Genomic DNA, 20,568 nt, shown 5'->3' on the forward strand with positions numbered 1-20,568 from the left:
CTGTCTCCGCCATTTTTTTTTTCTACGTTGTCATTTGAGGTAAGCCTTATTATTACTCTCTTAGTAAGAGAGTTGCCATGGCAACCAATAACCCATGGCCATGGGTTATTGAACTCGGTTACTGGAATTATACAATGGCTGTGAACCAATCAGATTGCTTGATTTGAGAGAGCCATTTTATAAATATATATATATCGGTATACAGTATATGCAGAAATATTCAAACAGATAGGGGAAAATAACACATTTGTGTAATGACCTGCAAAAACCCTTCACATGGTGAAAATTTCACATTTTAATTTTTTGACATTCCCATAAATTAGATGGATTACATGTAACTTTTTGAAGGACTGAGATACTGTAGCTCTCTCAGATCAAAGCTTATGAGACTTTTAATCTGTTGCGTCTAAAAGTAAAACATTAGAAAAACATTCCACAATATATTTTCTACAGTGGCATTTCACCAGAACCAAAAAAAAACATAACACTAACCCTTTGTCTTATGAAAATAATTATTCACCATGATGTACTAAGGGGATGAAAGTAACCAAATCACTCAACATCTCAAAACACCTGCAAAACCTTTTCAACCTTCTTTGGCTCATTACCAACAATGTGTAGCAGCGTCATGTGAGGGGATTAGCATACAGTCAAGTGGGCATACCTGTAACGGGGAGACTCGTGAGAACCCATAGAAGCCATTCTCATTCAGATATCTTGAGGTGAGAGGTCAAGGGACCCCTTTTCCCTTGCCAACACTTATTCTACCTTAGAGCGTTATTTAGCACCCTTCCTCACAAGCTAGCATGACATGGCTGGTAACAATGGATGCCTTAGTTAGGACTTGTAGTTTCATATGACGTCACACCAGTGTCTTCACTAGCGTGGACATTTCCAGGGACAGGCTGGGGAAAATGGGGACAAAAGTACTGCCACAGTGGTCGTAAAAGATGGATTCTTTTCTGTTTGTAAGAGTCCCCCAAGATGTCAAATGAAAGCTGAGAATCCACAGATTCCAGTGGAATTAGGCTGATCACTCTAACCTAACGCTAACGCTACCTAAAATCAATGACCTAACGCTAACGCTAACCCTTAGGCTGATCACTCTATGAGCAAAACTCACTGAACTACCAGCGAAAGAAAAACACTTACACTTACTGCCCAGCTTTTTCTATGTGTGTTCTATAAAACTCACCCACGACCATGATGTTGAACTCAAAGCCGGCCTTCATGGTCTTGCGTCTCATCTGGTCCAGCACGGCCTCGATGCCCACGTAGCCCAACAGGTCGCCGGCCCGGATCACGCCCGGTGTCACGCACACCTCCGTCTTCACCTCCACCTGCATAGATGGGGATCGAGACCCGGTATCGATAGGTATCAATTGATAATTTCTCAAAACCCGAAAATAAATAAGGCAGACAGCTTATCGATACTGCTATCGAGGCTACGGTCCTATAACGTAACGTTATGTCTTGAGACGATTTCATTTACCTCAAATTAATGGTTGCACAAACATAAACTGGGTAAAGTTTTCGAATTCAATGGAATTGTCTGTCAACCGCCATTAAAGTCGAGCAGAAACGCCATCTGCATAGTATGTGACTCCTTATCATGACGTATTTCGAGTGAAACAGGGTAGAGAGGCGGGACCTAGCATTAGCATGTGGAGGAGTTTGATTTGACTGTTGAAAAGTGGGAGTGTCTGGGATGAGGGAGAATAATTCCAAGCAGGCAAGATGGCTGCCTACATGGGCTCTGCTGCTGCTGCTGCTGCTGCTGCTGCTGCTGCTCCGCGCCGGTGCCGGTGCCGGTGCCCGTGCGCTCCAGGAGGGAGGCGGCCACGTGCGGCTCATCGGTCGGACTGATAATCCTGTAACATCATTTGAGCTTATTCAGGTAAGATATTAATAATGTAAAAATGACACATCCAGCGGGAAACTCACTATAATGAAGACATGTGCCAACTTTGACGACGTGGTGTGCAGTATTTTAAGAGCATGTTTTTTTTTCAAATAAATTCCTGAAAAGTTGCTTTTTTGGAGATCCGAGTTTTCGCCCTGACAGCGACGATATGCAACATACAAAATAAAATGAACGGTAATGTCTTCACTTAATGTAGATGCAAAGGACTTGTAACTGGCTTGTGAACTCGCATTTCAGGAATATCGTTATTTACTACGGCTCGTCGCAGCTTCAAGGCGGGCAGCTAGCGCTGGAAGGAGCCATCCGCCCGCTCCTCAGCTCTGTCAACCAGCCAGCAAGCACGTAGTACATCTGGGGCTGTATTGACATAATATTGTGTTTGTACATAGACTGTATTTACATCATGTTGTGTTTGTACATAGACTGTATTTACATCATATTGTGTTTGTACATAAGACTGTATTTACATTAGGGCATTCACGACTAGTGAATTTTACTAGTCGACTAGTCATCCCTAAAGGTAGTCGACTAGTCGACTAGTCAGAGTTTTTTTCTCCCCCCAATAAAAACGCTCAACTCACGTCAAAAGGACTCAAATACAACCAGGCCGCAGGGCTATTGTGATGCAGGCATAACTAGCTAATGTAGTAGACCTTTTCTGACCAAGCTTGATTCCCAAAGCATTTGGCAATAAATTAGTATAAAACGGCATGGCTGATGGCTGTTTTCTCTAACGTTATACTTTTATAATCCAGATAGGCCGAGGCTTCACACGCTAACGTTTCGTTGTTTTTCCACTTTTAATTTGAAGGCGAAAAAGGGAAATGGTACGTGTGAAATGATAGAATTGACAGACCAGTGTCAATTAAATTTACTCTCACACCATTTCCCTTTTCGGCCTTCAAATTAAAAGTGTGAAACCCAGCTAACAAAAACGTTGCATCGACTTTAACAAAGAAGAATTGAATTGCCTCACCAGGCTAGGCAAATGCCATTCTGTTCAGAAATCAAACAATAAATAAGCAATAAAAGAAATGACAGTTCTGTTAAGAATTTATTGTTGTCTTGTTTCCACCAAATAATAGAAAAGTATCAATAACGGTATCGGATTAATATCAATAACAATATTAACGATCCCCATCCCTACCTGCACCTCCAGCTGTGTCTCCATCCCTCCCTCTTCCTCCTGCTGCTCCGTCTTCACTTCCAAACACGTCTCCCCCTTCTCTCCTGCACTGCCCGGGGGGGCACTGCCCGGGGGGGCACTGCTCGGAGGGGCACTGCTCGGGGGGGCACTGCTCGGGGGGGCACTGCTCAGGGGGACGCTCCCTGGGGGGGCACTGCTCAGGATGGCGCTCCCTGGCGGGGTGCCCGTGGTCTGTATCTCGCTCGACTGTGTACCTCGCCCCTCTTCTGCCACCACACCTCCCTCCTTCTCCCCTCTCTCCTCCATCGGGCCGAGCGGCTCCGTCTCCAGCACTTGAGCTGTGTCTGTCGAGAGAGAGAGAGAGAAAGAAGAGAAGTTTTTCTCCTGTTTTTTCTCCCATTTTCTCCACAATTGTACTTGTCCAATTCCCCCTGCTGTCCCGGTCGTTGCGCCACCCCCTCTGCTGATCTGGGGAGAGTTGTAGACTATCACATGCTCCCTCCGACACATATGCAGTCACCAGCTGCTTCTTTTTACCTGACAACAAGGAGTTTCACTGACAGGACATAGCGCATGGGAGGATCATGCTATTCCCCCCAGTTCCCCTTCCCCCCGAACAGACACCCAGACCAACCAGAGGAGGCGCTAGTGCGATGACCGGGACTCATACCCAAAGGGCTTCCCACCCGCAGACACGGCCAATTGTGTCTGTAGGAACGTCTGACCAAGCCGGAAGTACCGCTGCTGGGAATTTAATGTCGAAACCTAGCATATGGCCAGGCCCCGGAAAAACGTTGACTAATGTAGGCAGGTCTACAGTGTGGTGAAGCGAACGCCAGGGACATGTTGTACCAGGGACATGTTGTACCAGGGATATGTTGTACCAGGGATATGTTGTACCAGGTACATGTTGTACCAGGGACATGTTGTACCAGGGATATGTTGTACCAGGGATATGTTGTACCAGGCACCATTGTGTAATGACACTTTTGTGGGTTTGTGTAGCAGTTGGGACAAAACATGAAAGGTTGTGTGTCTGTGTCTGTGCCCGCTTTGTCCTCGGCGATAACAATACAAGTGCCGAAGTCATGCCCTCTTCCAGGGTCGGCATTCGTACAAAGGTATTGTCCGCCATTCATTTAGTAAAAATACTTGTACGTTTTACTTGGTCAAACTAAGCGACTCAGCTATATTTAGAATAAGGAGAGACTAGTGTTGTCACAATACCAAAATTCTGACTTTGATACGATAGGCTACCTGCCTAAAATATCTCAATACCAAAACGATACCACGGCAAAAACCTAAAACACCGGAAAATAAATGTAATAATACAGTAGATGACAGAACATGGAACTTAAAATCCTTAGTTTATTATTATTATTATTATTATTATTATTATTATTATTATTATAGTATAACAAGTAGAACATCAATAATAAATGATTACAGACTGGACGCCGGACAGTGTGCCTGGTGGCCGGTCCCAGTATAGCTCACAAGTCCCACCTATCGGAGAATCTGAGTATCGGGAGAGACATTGTTTGACCCTCAGTCTCGTCCGACACTTCGTAAGACAGCTGACACTTGTCTAACCATAAAACAGCCTTAAACCTACTGATCACAGGGCATCTAACCACGGTATCTGAACCAGCTATTCTGGACAAATATAATTAATTACTCAGATATTCAAACACAATATGTACTTATTGTTAATAGTTGTATGAAATGCCTTCTGAGCACTTCTTAAGTATAGGCTACACTTCTCTCTTCTATACTTCTACTTCTCTACTTTGTCATTTTGTGGTGTTTTCATGTGCCAACATGTAATTCATCATTCTCTCATCATCAAATACACTATGTCAACTTGATTAGCTACCTGTGTGTGTGTGTGTGTGTGTGTGTGTGTGTGTGTGTGTGTGTGTGTGTGTGTGTGTGTTCAAGATTCAAGATTTTTATTGTCACTCCGGAGTACAAGTATCACATGTGAAATTATTGTGCTGTGGACTCCGTTTACAACATAAATATAACAGGGCATATGAGTGCAAAAACAACAAGAGACACAACAAGCAATAGGGCAGTAGAGTGATAAGACAAGTCAGAGACAGTGGCATATTCACTGCACATAGGTGCACATGGCATGTGCATACTTTAGACATACTTAAACATAGTCGACGTTCTGTTTGCACAGGTGCAAATAGCATATACCTAATTAACATACAATTAAACATTAGACATACGTAATGGTAGCAGCTACAGTACGGTACAGTATAGCTACTACACTATTTGTGTATGTTAAGGAGTCTCGTGGCCTGCGGGAAGAAATTGTCCCTCAAGCGATTTGTGCATGCTTTTGGGACCCTGTATCTCCTCCCTGAGGGTAACAGGGAGAACAGGCTGTTGTGGGGATGGTTTGTGTCTTTGATGATCTTCAGGGACCTCCTGAGGCACCGCTGATTATACAGTGTGTGTGTGTGTGTGTGTGTGTGTGTGTGTGTGTGTGTGTATGTAGACTAATTATTGTTAACTAGAAATATCGTGCTTCGCGATCTCCCCAATATGCGTCCCTACCAATGTCAAAATCAACCCTACGCCCTTGCAGCTGTGACTCAAGCCGTCACTGGCAGCTCCTCTCATGACAGCCCTGCGTACTTGTGTTCATAACGTTAGGACGGTCAAGAGGAGATGTAGCTTAAAGATAACGTTAGGACGGTCAAGAGGAGATGTAGCTTAAAGCATAACGTTAGGACGGTCAAGAGGAGATGTAGCTTAAAGATAACGTTAGGACGGTCAAGAGGAGATGTAGCTTAAAGCATAACGTTAGGACGGTCAAGAGGAGATGTAGCTTAAAGCATAACGTTAGGACGGTCAAGAGGAGATGTAGCTTAAAGCATAACGTTAGGACGGTCAAGAGGAGATGTAGCTTAAAGGCACTAAATGCGATATTCAGCCCTAGATGCCCTCAAAACACGATGATATATCGAGCGAGACAGGAGAGCTATAGACAAGTTTCCTGGGCACTTCCGGTTTGCTTCCGGACTCGGGCCGCGATATGTCTGTCTCTTCTGGAATACAGAGAAGCGTAACGTACTAGCGTAGTAGCCATAGCGACCGCCGAAAAAATGCAAACTTGGGATCATTCTCCGAGTCTCCTGTCTAACGAAAGAGTGTCTATCCCACCTGTTGACAGTGGACACATGGGAAGATAATATGTGTAAATGGCCGAACGTAACTACAGGCAGGATTATAGCGTATTTTGAGGAATCAATGGAGGTGGACGGTAACGCGATGAACTATCTCAAAAGCTCCGAAGCGTACCAATATCTCCACAGCAACAAAGTAGGTTGGGTATGTTGTAACGCTATGTATTTCATCAAATTACCCACAGTCAGGCTATCTCCCGTTGTGAATGAATATTACGGCTATTATTCCATTGTTGTCATTAAGAGGCCATTTCGCAGCAAGAATATATAATTGGTCGGCACGTCGTTCTCGGTAAGGACGCTTTCGTTATTGAAACAGACAACATGCATGCATGCTCCTACTGTAGCCTATCTATCTGCATTTGCAGACATTCATGAACCCATATCTTCTGGACATATCTTCTGGACATTGCCTTGATGAAAAAACAATGCAGCTAAAAGTAATAAGTGATAGTGTCAGTGCAGACAGCGGACACAACTTGAATCTCCAGCAATAGGCTACGCACCTTAATCTCTCCCACTCCACACCTGGCACCTGCGTCAGCTCTCCTGCACTCGTTCTCGGCTCCCATGTGGCTTTATTTGTGGTAAGCATTTTGATTCATCTCCTCATCATACGAGCGTCGGGCAACAAGCACGAGCCATTGATTGATTGATTCGCCCGACGTAGGTAAAAAGGCTTTTTACCTCCGCTAAATTGACAGCCTACGTCGGGTCTCTTTCGCTTTTGACGGCGGCAGACACGCTTCTGTTTCTTTCCAATCGTCTTGCTGGCCTCGGCTGAAGTAGGTTACTTGTTGCATGATCTCAATTAAAAAAAGGACTGGCCTAGCAAGGGATGTCTGTTTTGACATTTCAGTTTCCTCCTGTGTTTCCTCACAGCGGGTCCGGCGCTGGCCGGCGGGACTGATGCTGCTTGTGCGGCTTTTAAACGGCGCTCTACAGTAACGAAAGCGTCTGCTATTTTTTTCTTTTTCACCAACACTCAACATACAGGGGGGCGGAAAAATATGATGTAATAAGTCTCTATTTAAGTCGTAGCTGGCAACATCACTTAGGCTGCTGTGGACGCAATGTGGACTTAACCGGAAGCCGGGGACATATAAGGCTGCTATGGCGCCGCCCTAGGCCAGCGCTGGGAAACTTGTCTATAGTGTTCTGAGCAGTAAAACAAGCCACGCCCCATCTCTGCATTGTGAAAACACAGCTTGTTGATTCAAGCCTGCTGCAGCATCGGTCCGAGGGTCCTGCTTCGTTTCTGTGGATTTATCTCCTCCCCGTGTTTCTAAATGGACAAAGAGTGACCCAGCATCAAGCGATGGATCTGGATGGCAGGGGAGTGTCTGGGTTGTATAGTGTAGATGGCTTGGTCACTATACAACACTATAGCAGGGGAGTGTCTGGGTTGTATAGTGTAGATGGCTTGGTCACTATACAACACTATAGCAGGGGAGTGTCTGGGTTGTATAGTGTAGATGGCTTGGTCACTATACAACACTATAGCAGGGGAGTGTCTGTGTTGTATAGTGTAGATGGCTTGGTCACTATACAACACTATAGCAGGGGAGTGTCTGTGTTGTATAGTGTAGATGGCTTGGTCACTATACAACACTATAGGGGAGTGTCTGGGTTGTATAGTGTAGATGGCTTGGTCACTATACGACACTATAGCAGGGGAGTGTCTGTGTTGTATAGTGTAGATGGCTTGGTCACTATACAACACTATAGGGGAGTGTCTGGGTTGTATAGTGTAGATGGCTTGGTCACTATACAACACTATAGCAGGGGAGTGTCTGTGTTGTATAGTGTAGATGGCTTGGTCACTATACAACACTATAGGGGAGTGTCTGGGTTGTATAGTGTAGATGGCTTGGTCACTATACGACACTATAGCAGGGGAGTGTCTGTGTTGTATAGTGTAGATGGCTTGGTCACTATACAACACTATAGGGGAGTGTCTGTGTTGTATAGTGTAGATGGCTTGGTCACTATACAACACTATAGGGGAGTGTCTGGGTTGTATAGTGTAGATGGCTTGGTCACTATACAACACTATAGCAGGGGAGTGTCTGGGTTGTATAGTGTAGATGGCTTGGTCACTATACAACACTATAGCAGGGGAGTGTCTGGGTTGCATAGTGTAGATGGCTTGGTCACTATACGACACTATAGCAGGGGAGTGTCTGTGTTGTATAGTGTAGATGGCTTGGTCACTATACGACACTATAGCAGGGGAGTGTCTGTGTTGTATAGTGTAGATGGCTTGGTCACTATACAACACTATAGCAGGGGAGTGTCTGGGTTGCATAGTGTAGATGGCTTGGTCACTATACGACACTTTAGCAGAGTGTCGTAAGTGTTTACAGTGGCATGGGATTACGTGATTACGTGTTTACGTTTTGACGTCACAGCTCCAGCGTGATATCTATAGCCCTTTTCCCACATGCGTACCGGAAAATTACCTGTAAGTCAATATCGGACATTTCCCTTCACACTTCGGCTCGCGCATGTGGGAATCTATCAGCGAAATTGCCTGTATGTGGGGGGCGGCACTGCAGAGCGAGTGGGGGAGTGACGTGTCGGCAAAACTCTGAATGGTGAAATAAGTTTGCTTGTTTATCCGTTCACCTGCATCGCGTTGAAGCACTTTTTACAGACTGGCTTCATTTGATGTGTCCGGGCTTGCCTTCGCTGTCGGCAACGTAAGCAAAATACTTCCACTTTCGCTTCATGCATTTGCCCTGTCGGGCTGTGACTGAAGAGGACTGTGGCCAGAGAGCGAGCAGAGAGGAGAGGGGAAAATCAGCACAGCACACCCACACATGAAGCTGACATAGGCTACTGCTCTTATTATCACAAGATCATTTCGCCAGTTTGCTTTAATGTGCGCGAATGATTAGATTATGCCCGCTGGAACATTAAGCAACGTGTGTACACCTCGCCCATGAGAGTGTCGCGGAAAATGACTGGACCCGTTTCTCACTAGTATCCGCTAAAGCGCATACCGCTCTTCTGACAGGCTGGAAAGTGGTGAAATCTCCGCGACGACGGGGTCGCGCTTATACCGGCACGGCGCCTTTCTCACATGCAGGCATTAGACCACGTACCGGTCATTTTGCGGTACAAAGCGCATGTGGGAAAAGGGCTTATGTTACACAACACACATTAGCAGATCATTGGCTGTGGGCTATATAAATACACTACTGTAACGTTATACGGAAAGCTGGAACCAGCTAATGTTACGTAAAAAGTTCTGAGGGGGGGCATACCCAATCATCACTCTCCATGCCTAAACCCAACCAATCATCACTCCGCATGTCCTCCCGACCTATCCATTCTAGCATCGACCATTTCGACCATGATCATCACTGCCCATGCCTAAACCAGCCAATTATCACATTTTGAGTCTCATTGCCATTACTGAGGGACAAAGGCTGGTAAAAGACCTTGCGGCTATAAGAAGCTACGGCCGAAAACAGACAGCACAGAAAATAAGGAAGAGGCACAGATAGAGATGTGAAAGAACAAGTGAGAAATGTTCAAGTAGAATGAAAATGGACACACACAGTCGTACGCACACGCACACGCACGCACACGCACACGCACACGCACACACACACACACACACACACACACACACACACACACACACACACACACACACACAGATATGTGTGTGGAGACTGGAGATGCATGTGAAAAGCAAACATGGTGTGGGACAGCTGGAGACAGAGACGGACATAAAGACAGGCTGCGTTTGTTCAGGGAGAGACAGAGAGACAGACAGAGAGGGAGAGAGAGAGACAGACAGACAGAGGGAGAGAGAGAGAGACAGACAGACAGAGGGAGAGAGAGAGAGACAGACAGACAGAGAGGGAGAGAGAGAGACAGACAGAGGGAGAGAGAGAGAGACAGACAAAGAGAGAGACAGAGAGAAGGAACAAGAAGATTCTATTTTTTTTTACTTTAGGGGTCTTTAAATTGTGATTACAGGTATAGTAGAGCGGATAAGCACAATTATCGTGCACTTTTTGAGGAAAAACGTGAAATTTCACACATAGTTAGGGAATACCATAAGGTTTATTTTAAGATTGGGAGGGAAGTCAGATTTGACCTCAAATCCAAGATGGCTGCCATTTCCCCGAGTCGAATGTACAAATGTGCTCGTAACAATTGTGCACCTTTTCAGAGAAGCATGAAATTTCTCACATAGTGAGTGAATACCATAAGATTTATTGTCAGATGTGGAGGGAAGGTGTATTTGGCCTCAAATCCAAGATGGCTGCCATTCCCCCGGATCTAATGTACAAATGTGCTTATAACACTTGTGCACTGCTTTAAAAAAGCATGAAATTTCTCACATAGTGAGTGAATACCATAAGGTTTATTGTCAGATGTGGAGGGAAGTCAGATTTGGCCTCAAATCCAAGATGGCCGCCATTCCTCCCTAGTCTAATGTTCAAGTGTGCTCATACCATGATAAAAGTTTCACAAATCTTAAAGTATTTCTTGGTGAGAGTGTAGGGTCCCGTTGGTAATCTAGAACAGATTTGAAAGGTATAAGTGTAATGGTCTTTGAACTAGACCTGGTTTTATGCGGTCTAGATGGGGCACGGTTATCATTCAAACCGGTTATCGTTACATCCCTAACTGGAACCCTTGTGACATCATACTGCATGTAGCCCCGCCCACTTAACCTGTTTGTGTTACGACTTCCTGTTCAAAACATACATACATGAATGACTGAACACGAAGGACTCACACACAAGAAAGCCAGAGGGCTTATTTCCATTGTGGCCCTCAATCACAAATAAGACAATTAAAACAACCAGTGATACAATCAACAATCAGTCAAAAATGAAAACACGTGCAAACATACGTTTCAGGCAGTCTTTGCGATGTGTTTATTATTGCACATGTTCATATCGCCATGACAATGAAAAAGCAAATGATGGTGCAGCCAGTGCACGGCCAACGTGAACGCAAGTATAAAATGAAGTCATTTATATCTCCGGCCTAAAAGTAGTCCCTACACACGGAACAGAATGTTGACAAAGCAGGGCAGTTACACCAGACAGCTCCTCTGTACCTGCAATCTATGGTCAGGTTCAAAACCTCTCACCGTTCCCTCCGCTCCTCCACCAGTGCAGGACGCTTCGCTACGGGGGCTCAAAAGTCGCTCATCCCGATCACGACTCTTCTCGTCCCTGGCACCACAATGGTGGAATGAGCTCCCTCCTATGTTCAGGACGGCCGCTTCACTCCCAATCTTTTGGCAAAAACTATTCCTTCAGAAGTTGTAGTTGTCATAGACTGTGTTGCATAGTTGATTGCTCTATTGCTGACAAAATGTGTTGTTGTAAGTCGCTTTGGATAAAAGCGTCTGCCAGATGACGTAATGTAATGTAAATGACAAAGCAAGTTAGGGGCACTTTACACGAGGACGGTTTCCTATGGTGACGGGGAATTATTTTATTGTTAGTGCCTCCCTTTTAGACGCGACGGTGAATTTGCGCTTAGGAAACGACACATTTTGAAACCACCCTCCAGAGTGGAATTCTTGGTGATGCTTCCCGCTGAGCGCCCCATGTAATCGCTTTGACACGGCTCATTTCAGGAACTCTGACGTGCCGGCACACGCGACACACGCGATTACGTCATAGCCGTGCACGAGTTACACAACAACATCAGCCAGGAAAGCAACACGAAGAGAAGCAGACATGGATCTTACATCTTCCTCCGTCCAAACAAAGTAGTCGGACTTGCTTTTTGCTTTCGCCATGGCTGTAATTCTGTTCAAAGTTTACTGCTGCTGTGAGAGAAGTGTTTTAAAAGGAAGTCGCGGAAGTATTTATAGGCTGACCCGGCACTCTCCAAGTTGTGGAGCGACGAGCAACGCCCCGTTGACCATCACACTGCCACCTAGCGACCTGGCATGTACATTACGGCGTTTTAAAAATTCAACAGCGCTCATGAGAGAAGGTGTGAAGGAAACGCTATTGTGTCGTTTCTTCCAGAAACTGTCGTCGTGTAAAGGGCCCCTTAGTCCTTTATCCTAAAAAACACTATAGGAACTATTTGAAGACAAAGAGTCAATTCAGCCCATTTTGCAGACGTCATCACCCACAGCAGGCAGCACCCTGGCCCTGTGTTCTAAGTTCAGAGGTGCTAATGCTCTGATGACGATCAGCCTGGGGGGTGGGGCGTATCGGGTGTTGTGGTGAATCGGGGGGCAGGGCATATGGGGGGGTTGGGGCATATGGGGCGGTTGTCTCAACTAGTTTCAGCGAGATTAGCTAATCGTGCCGCTAGCAAGCGAGCAAGCGAAACACATTTCACTTCATAAATAATACATACAATAAGGGTTAGGAGAGAACTTGACTTTGTCTGAGCAAGCAAATACTGAGCTGATGTTAAGAGATGTTAGAGATGCTCTGCAACCCCCTATGAAGCATCAAGCACTCGTTCAAATCGTGAACATCAGGACTTGGAGTTGGATTCCCGTCTCGACCATCTGCACAGGTCAACTCAGCTGCAACTAGTAGGCTACTGCTGCATGCCAGCATCTGCACAGGTCAACTCAGCTGCAACTAGTAGGCTACTGCTGCATGCCAGCATCTGCACAGGTCAACTCAGCTGCAACTAGTAGGCTACTGCTGCATGCCAGCATCTGCACAGGTCAACTCAGCTGCAACTAGTAGGCTACTGCTGCATGCCAGCATCTGAACAGGTCAACTCAGCTGCAACTAGTAGGCTACTGCTGCATGCCAGCATCTGCACAGGTCAACTCAGCTGCAACTAGTAGGCTACTGCTGCATGCCAGCATCTGTGCATGTCAACTCAGCTGCAACTAGTAGGCTACTGCTGCATGCCAGCACCTGCGCAGGTCAACTCAGCTGCAACTAGTAGGCTACTGCTGCATGCCAGCATCTGCACAGGTCAACTCAGCTGCAACTAGTAGGCTACTGCTGCATGCCAGCATCTGCACAGGTCAACTCAGCTGCAACTAGTAGGCTACTGCTGCATGCCAGCATCTGCACAGGTCAACTCAGCTGCAACTAGTAGGCTACTGCTGCATGCCATCATCTGCACAGGTCAACTCAAATGCAACTAGTAGGCTACTGCTGCATGCCAGCATCTGCACAGGTCAACTCAGCTGCAACTAGTAGGCTACTGCTGCATGCCAGCATCTGCACAGGTCAACTCAGCTGCAACTAGTAGGCTACTGCTGCATGCCAGCATCTGCACAGGTCAACTCAGCTGCAACTAGTAGGCTACTGATGCATGCCAGCATCTGTGCATGTCAACTCAGCTGCAACTAGTAGGCTACTGCTGCATGCCAGCATCTGCACAGGTCAACTCAGCTGCAACTAGTAGGCTACTGCTGCATGCCAGCATCTGCACAGGTCAACTCAGCTGCAACTAGTAGGCTACTGCTGCATGCCAGCATCTGCACAGGTCAACTCAGCTGCAACTAGTAGGCTACTGCTGCATGCCATCATCTGCACAGGTCAACTCAGATGCAACTAGTAGGCTACTGCTGCATGCCAGCATATGTGCATGTCAACTCAGATGCAACTAGTAGGCTACTGCTGCATGCCAGCATCTGTGCATGTCAACTCAGCTGCAACTAGTAGGCTACTGCTGCATGCCAGCATCTGCACAGGTCAACTCAGCTGCAACTAGTAGGCTACTGCTGCATGCCAGCATCTGCTCAGGTCAACTCAGCTGCAACTAGTAGGCTACTGCTGCATGCCAGCACCTGCGCAGGTCAACTCAGCTGCAACTAGTAGGCTACTGCTGCATGCCAGCATCTGCACAGGTCAACTCAGCTGCAACTAGTAGGTTATTGCTGCATGCCATCATCTGCACAGGTCAACTCAGATGCAACTAGTAGGTTATTGCTGCATGCCAGCACCTGTGCAGGTCAACTCAGCTGCAACTAGTAGGCTACTGCTGCATGCCAGCATCTGCACAGGTCAACTCAGCTGCAACTAGTAGGCTAATGCTGCATGCCATCATCTGCACAGGTCAACTCAGCTGCAACAAGTAGGCTACTGCTGCATGCCAGCAGCTGCACAGGTCAACTCAGCTGCAACTAGTAGGCTACTGCTGCATGCCATCATCTGCACAGGTCAACTCAGCTGCAACAAGTAGGCTACTGCTGCATGCCATCATCTGCACAGGTCAACTCAAATGCAACTAGTAGGCTACTGCTGCATGCCAGCATCTGCACAGGTCAACTCAGCTGCAACTAGTAGGCTACTGCTGCATGCCAGCATCTGCACAGGTCAACTCAGCTGCAACTAGTAGGCTACTGCTGCATGCCAGCATCTGCACAGGTCAACTCAGCTGCAACTAGTAGGATACTGCTGCATGCCAGCATATGCACAGGTCAACTCAGCTGCAACTAGTAGGCTACTGCTGCATGCCATCATCTGCACAGGTCAACTCAGCTGCAACTAGTAGGCTACTGCTGCATGCCATCACCTGCACAGGTCAACTTAGCTGCAACTAGTAGGTTATTACTGCATGCCAGCATCTGCACAGGTCAACTCAGCTGCAACTAGTAGGCTACTGCTGCATGCCATCATCTGCACAGGTCAACTCAGCTGCAACTAGTAGGCTACTGCTGCATGCCAGCATCTGCACAGGTCAACTCAGCTGCAACTAGTAGGCTACTGCTGCATGCCAGCATCTGCACAGCTCAACTCAGCTGCAACTAGTAGGCTACTGCTGCATGCCAGCATCTGCACAGGTCAACTCAGCTGCAACTAGTAGGCTACTGCTGCATGCCATCACCTGCACAGGTCAACTTAGCTGCAAGTAGTAGGCTACTGCTGCATGCCATCACCTTCACAGGTCAACTTAGCTGCAACTAGTAGGCTACTGCTGCATGCCATCATCTGCACAGGTCAACTCAGCTGCAACTAGTAGGCTACTGCTGCATGCCAGCATCTGCGCAGGTCAACTCAGCTGCAACTAATAGGCTACTGCTGCATGCCAGCATCTGCGCAGGTCAACTCAGCAGCGAACTAGTAGGCTACTGCTGCATGCCATCATCTACACAGGTCAACTCAGCTGCAACTAGTAGGCTACTGCTGCATGCCAGCATCTGCGCAGGTCAACTCAGCTGCAACTAATAGGCTACTGCTGCATGCCAGCATCTGCGCAGGTCAACTCAGCAGCGAACTAGTAGGCTACTGCTGCATGCCAGCATCTACACAGGTCAACTCAGCTGCAACTAGTAGGCTACTGCTGCATGCCAGCATCTGCGCAGGTCAACTCAGCAGCGAACTAGTAGGCTACTGCTGCATGCCAGCACCTGCGCAGGTCAACTCAGCAGCGAACTAGTAGGCTACTGCTGCATGCCAGCATCTGCGCAGGTCAACTCAGCTGCAACTAATAGGCTACTGCTGCATGCCAGCATCTGCGCAGGTCAACTCAGCTGCAACTAATAGGCTACTGCTGCATGCCAGCATCTGCGCAGGTCAACTCAGCTGCAACTAATAGGCTACTGCTGCATGCCAGCATCTGCGCAGGTCAACTCAGCAGCGAACTAGTAGGCTACTGCTGCATGCCAGCATCTGCGCAGGTCAACTCAGCAGCGAACTAGTAGGCTACTGCTGCATGCCAGCATCTGCGCAGGTCAACTCAGCTGCAACTAATAGGCTACTGCTGCATGCCAGCATCTGCGCAGGTCAACTCAGCAGCGAACTAGTAGGCTACTGCTGCATGCCAGCATCTACACAGGTCAACTCAGCTGCAACTAGTAGGCTACTGCTGCATGCCAGCATCTGCGCAGGTCAACTCAGCAGCGAACTAGTAGGCTACTGCTGCATGCCAGCATCTACACAGGTCAACTCAGCTGCAACTAATAGGCTACTGCTGCATGCCATCATCTACACAGGTCAACTCAGCTGCAACTAGTAGGCTACTGCTGCATACCAGCATCTACTACACAGGTCAACTCAGCTGCAACTAGTAGGCTACTGCTGCATACCAGCATCTACACAGGTCAACTCAGCTGCAACTAGTAGGTTATTGCTGCATGCCAGCATCTGCACAGGTCAACTCAGCTGCAACTAGTAGGCTACTGCTGCATGCCAGTATCTGCGCAGGTCAACTCAGCTGCAACTAGTAGGCTACTGCTGCATGCCAGCATCTGCACAGGTCAACTCAGCTGCAACTAGTAGGTTATTGCTGCATGTCAGCAATAACATTCATTTAGTTTGACAGTTATTGAGAGTTGATTTAAGTGAAGACTGGTGATGTAATTCGTGCATGAATCACTGACATCACTTTAACTCAAAGCAAATCAACTCTCAATAACTGTCAAAGAATGTCTGCAAAACTGTTGACAGTTTTCCGATATGTGTGAGATCATGTGCAAAATAGATCAGCATTGTTTTTCGATGGAGTTCTCCTTAAAGTGCTAGAGACGGGCCAAGGCACAGCGCTTTCCCTCCCCCACTTCTCTGACCGCCAAAGTGGACTGGTCCTGTCAGGTTCCATTGTTAGCGAAGAGGGTGTTGGTGGTTGTGGTGGTGGTGCAGGGGGGGTATTGAGCGTGGCCCACCAAGATCCACGGGAGAGGATAGAAGAAAACACAGATTCCTACCTTCTCTCATTCACTAAAGTTGTCTAGCTTCACGGCTCGGCGGCGGAGGGCCTCTCTGCTACAAGGCTCAGCCTCAGAGGAAAGGAGGGAAAACTCTGTCTTTCTCCTGCTGGACTCCTCTTTCTGTGGTGGGGTCTGACTCTCTCTCTGTTCTCTTTAGTCTCTTTCCCCTCTCTGACCGGCTCTCTCCCTCTCTCTGGATCTCCCTGATGCGAGGAGTGTGAGCGTAGTTATGGGACAGAGAGAAAGAGTTGCACAGAGAGAGTGAGTGAGAGAGAGAGTGAGAGGGGTGTGATGGTGACTAAAAGCAGCGCCATTGACATGCAAATGAGCCCAAGGAGCTTCCACTAATCCCCAAGAGGAGAGGGGCGACGCCCCCTCCACCAGGACACTCATTCACACAGCAGAGCTTCTCAAACTTTTTCACATCAACAACCCCTAAAATGACGAATTAGACCACAAACCAGATTTTGTCCCAGGGTCCCCCATCTGATAAGATTTCCCCCCAGGGTCCCCCATCTGATAAGATTTCCCCCCAGGGTCCCCCATCTGATAAGATTTCCTCCCAGGGTCTCCCATCTGATAAGATTTTATCCCAGGGTCCCCCATCTGATAAGATTTCCCCCCATAGGGTCGCCCATCTGATAAGATTTCCCACCAGGGTCCCCCATCTGATAAGATTTTATCCCAGGGTACCCCATCTGATAAGATTTTATCCCAGGGTCCCCCATCTGATAAGATTTTATCCCAGGGTCTCCCATCTGATAAGATTTTATCCCAGGGTCCCCCATCTGATAAGATTTCCCCCCAGGGTCCCCCATCTGATAAGATTTTGTCCCAGGGTCCCCCATCTGATAAGATTTTGCCCCAGGGTCCCCCATCTGATAAGATTTTGCCCCAGGGTCCCCCATCTGATAAGATTTTGTCCCAGGGTCCCCCATCTGATAAGATTTTGCCCCAGGGTACCCCATCTGATAAGATTTTGTCCCAGGGTCCCCCATCTGATAAGATTTCCTCCCAGGGTCCCCCATCTGATAAGATTTCCTCCCAAGGTCTCCCATCTGATAAGATTTCCCCCCAGGGTCCCCCATCTGATAAGATTTTGCCTCAGGGTCTCCCATCTGATAAGATTTCCTCCCAGGGTCCCCAATCTGATAAGATTTCCCCCCAGGGTCCCCCATCTGATAAGATTTTGTCCCAGGGTCCCCCATCTGATAAGATTTCCCCCCAGGGTCCCCCATCTGATAAGATTTTGCCCCAAGGTCCCCCATCTGATAAGATTTTGCCCCAGGGTCCCCCATCTGATAAGATTTTGTCCCAGGGTCTCCCATCTGATAAGATGTTGTCCCAGGGTCCCCCATCTGATAAGATTTTGTCCCAGGGTCCCCCATCTGATAAGATTTTGCCCCATGGTCTCCCATCTGATAAGATTTTGTCCCAGGGTCCCCCATCTGATAAGATTTTGTCCCAGGGTCCCCCATCTGATAAGATTTTGTCCCAGGGTCTCCCATCTGATAAGATTTTGTCCCAGGGTCCCCCATCTGATAAGATTTCCCCCCAGGGTCCCCCATCTGATAAGATTTTGTCCCAGGGTCTCCCATCTGATAAGATTTCCCCCCAGGGTCCCCCATCTGATAAGATTTCCCCCCAGGGTCCCCCATCTGATAAGATTTTGCCCCAGGGTCTCCCATCTGATAAGATTTTGCCGCAGGGTCCCCCATCTGATAAAGCCTGCACACACGTAAAGATTTTCTAAATCTTAACAGATTTATTTTTTATTTATCTGTGAGAGACCCCGTCCAGCCCGAGGGCCGCGGGCCGCGGGTTGAGACTCCCAAGGGACCTCCAGGCAGTGAGGGGCCCAGCCTGGGTGTTGCAGCCCGCCCAGGGGTGCACTGGGGCTGGGGACCCCGACTTGGCCCCCGGCGTCCAGCCGGAGGTCCGTGGGCCCACACATGAAGATAAAAAATCATGGATTGAACAGTTTTGATCGTATATATAGGGCATAGCGCAGCACTGAAGATGCTGTGGTCTGTGTCCCATCTGATCAGTAAGCACTTAGAAGACTCTAAGGCCTACGCACGTGTTTTATTTGCTGATTTTAGTTCTGCTTTTGACACAATTCGACCCCAGCTGCTTATCAAGAAACTAAACGACATGAACGTAAATCCTTTTATCCTGAAGTGGTTTTACTCTCTTTTAACACAACGGTCTCAACAGGTGAAGGTAAACTCTGCTCTCTCCAGTGTAAAATACTGCAGTACAGGGGTACCCCAAGGCGGGGTGAGCTCACCTTTTCTCTTCACCGCGTACACTAATGACTGCAGAAACCGTCATCCGAACAATTCTGTTATAAAATCTTCTGATGACACAGTTATAATCAGTCTGTTGCGAGGAGACGACTGCCCTACGGTGTATCATAGTGAGATTGCTTACTTCAAAGACTGGTGTGAGAGCAACCACCTTATTCTTAACACCACTAAAACAAAAGAAATGCTCTTTGATGCCAGGGCTGTGAGAGCTCATGACCCAGTGATAATTGGAGACAAAGCAATAGAGCAGGTTGGCTCATACAAATACCTGGGAATTCAAATGGACAACATGTTAAAATGGAATGTCCATGTTGACTATCTGTGTGCCAAACTAGCACAACACTTTCTCCGTAGACTCAGATTGTTTGGCGTGAGCACTAATATCATGTTAACGTTCTACAATGCGGTGCTGGAAAGTCTTATTAGATATGGAATGGCTGCTTGGTTTGGGACTCTGACCGTCCAGCTCAAATCTAAAATAATGAAAATGGTTAAAACAGCCATGAAGGTGATCGGCATGAACGAGTATCTGACACTTCAGTCTATCTTTGAAATGAAGGTCATCAGTTTGGCACAAAGAGTTCTGACTGACCCATCTCACATTTTATTCTCTGAATACGAGCTGCTACCGTCTGGCAGACGGTACAGAGCCAGCCGCTTTAAGAGCAACCGCTAAAAGTTATCTTTTGTCCCAACTTCGATTGCACTGCTGAATAAACAAACAGCTCCCTCTCCACGGGTGTAGCTAGCACTATTCAAATTGTGGCAGTTTTGTAGCGCTTCTATTGATTTTATGATTTTATTTTCTTATATATTATTACTTACTTACTTACTTTACTTTATTGGTTTATTGTGACGGGACAATGCACATTAATGAACATGTTCAGAAATACAGAAGCCTCTATATACGAAAACATGTAAATATGCCGGAGTTAGCTAATGCTAATTTACATCCGTAGTCCCCAATAAATATCAAAACAATCACTCATTACATTCATTCAACGCACAAACTGAGTATACATGTAACGTGTCATCGCAAAAGATACCACAACATTACAGACATCAAAATTACAGCAAAACACAGACAGGATGTACGCAACAAACTGATATACCTGTAACGTGTCATCGCAAGAGATACCACACATTACAGACATCAAAATTACAGCAAAACACAGACAGGATGTACATGCAGCTAGCACCTTTCGTATTGTGGCTGGTTTGTAGCGCTTCTATTGATTTGATTGATTATATGATTTGATTGATTTTATTTCTTATATTTTATTCTATTACAGATTGATTTGATTGATTATATGATTTTTACGGATTTTATTTTCTTAATTATCATTCTCTTATTCGCCTTTACT

At 46.9% G+C, this 20,568-nt stretch overlaps 1 protein-coding gene across 3 annotated transcripts in view; it reads right to left on the reverse strand.

The window, feature by feature from the left end:
- Window positions 1-20,568, reverse strand: part of septin12 (septin 12) — a 68,159-nt gene that overhangs the window by 38,358 nt on the left and 9,233 nt on the right. For all 3 annotated transcript variants that reach the window (XM_083648863.1, XM_083648862.1, XM_083648864.1), the window contains exons 2-3: window positions 3,072-3,415; window positions 1,196-1,340 (exon numbers count right to left, since the gene is read on the reverse strand). In XM_083648863.1, the coding sequence (XP_083504989.1) occupies window positions 1,196-1,340; window positions 3,072-3,377 (451 nt within the window). In that variant the 5' untranslated portion in view covers window positions 3,378-3,415. The remainder of the gene's footprint in view (window positions 1-1,195; window positions 1,341-3,071; window positions 3,416-20,568) is intronic.

Source organism: Poromitra crassiceps (genome assembly GCF_964638095.1).
Source record: "Poromitra crassiceps genome assembly, chromosome: 13".
Taxonomy (NCBI): Eukaryota; Metazoa; Chordata; class Actinopteri; order Beryciformes; family Melamphaidae; genus Poromitra; species Poromitra crassiceps.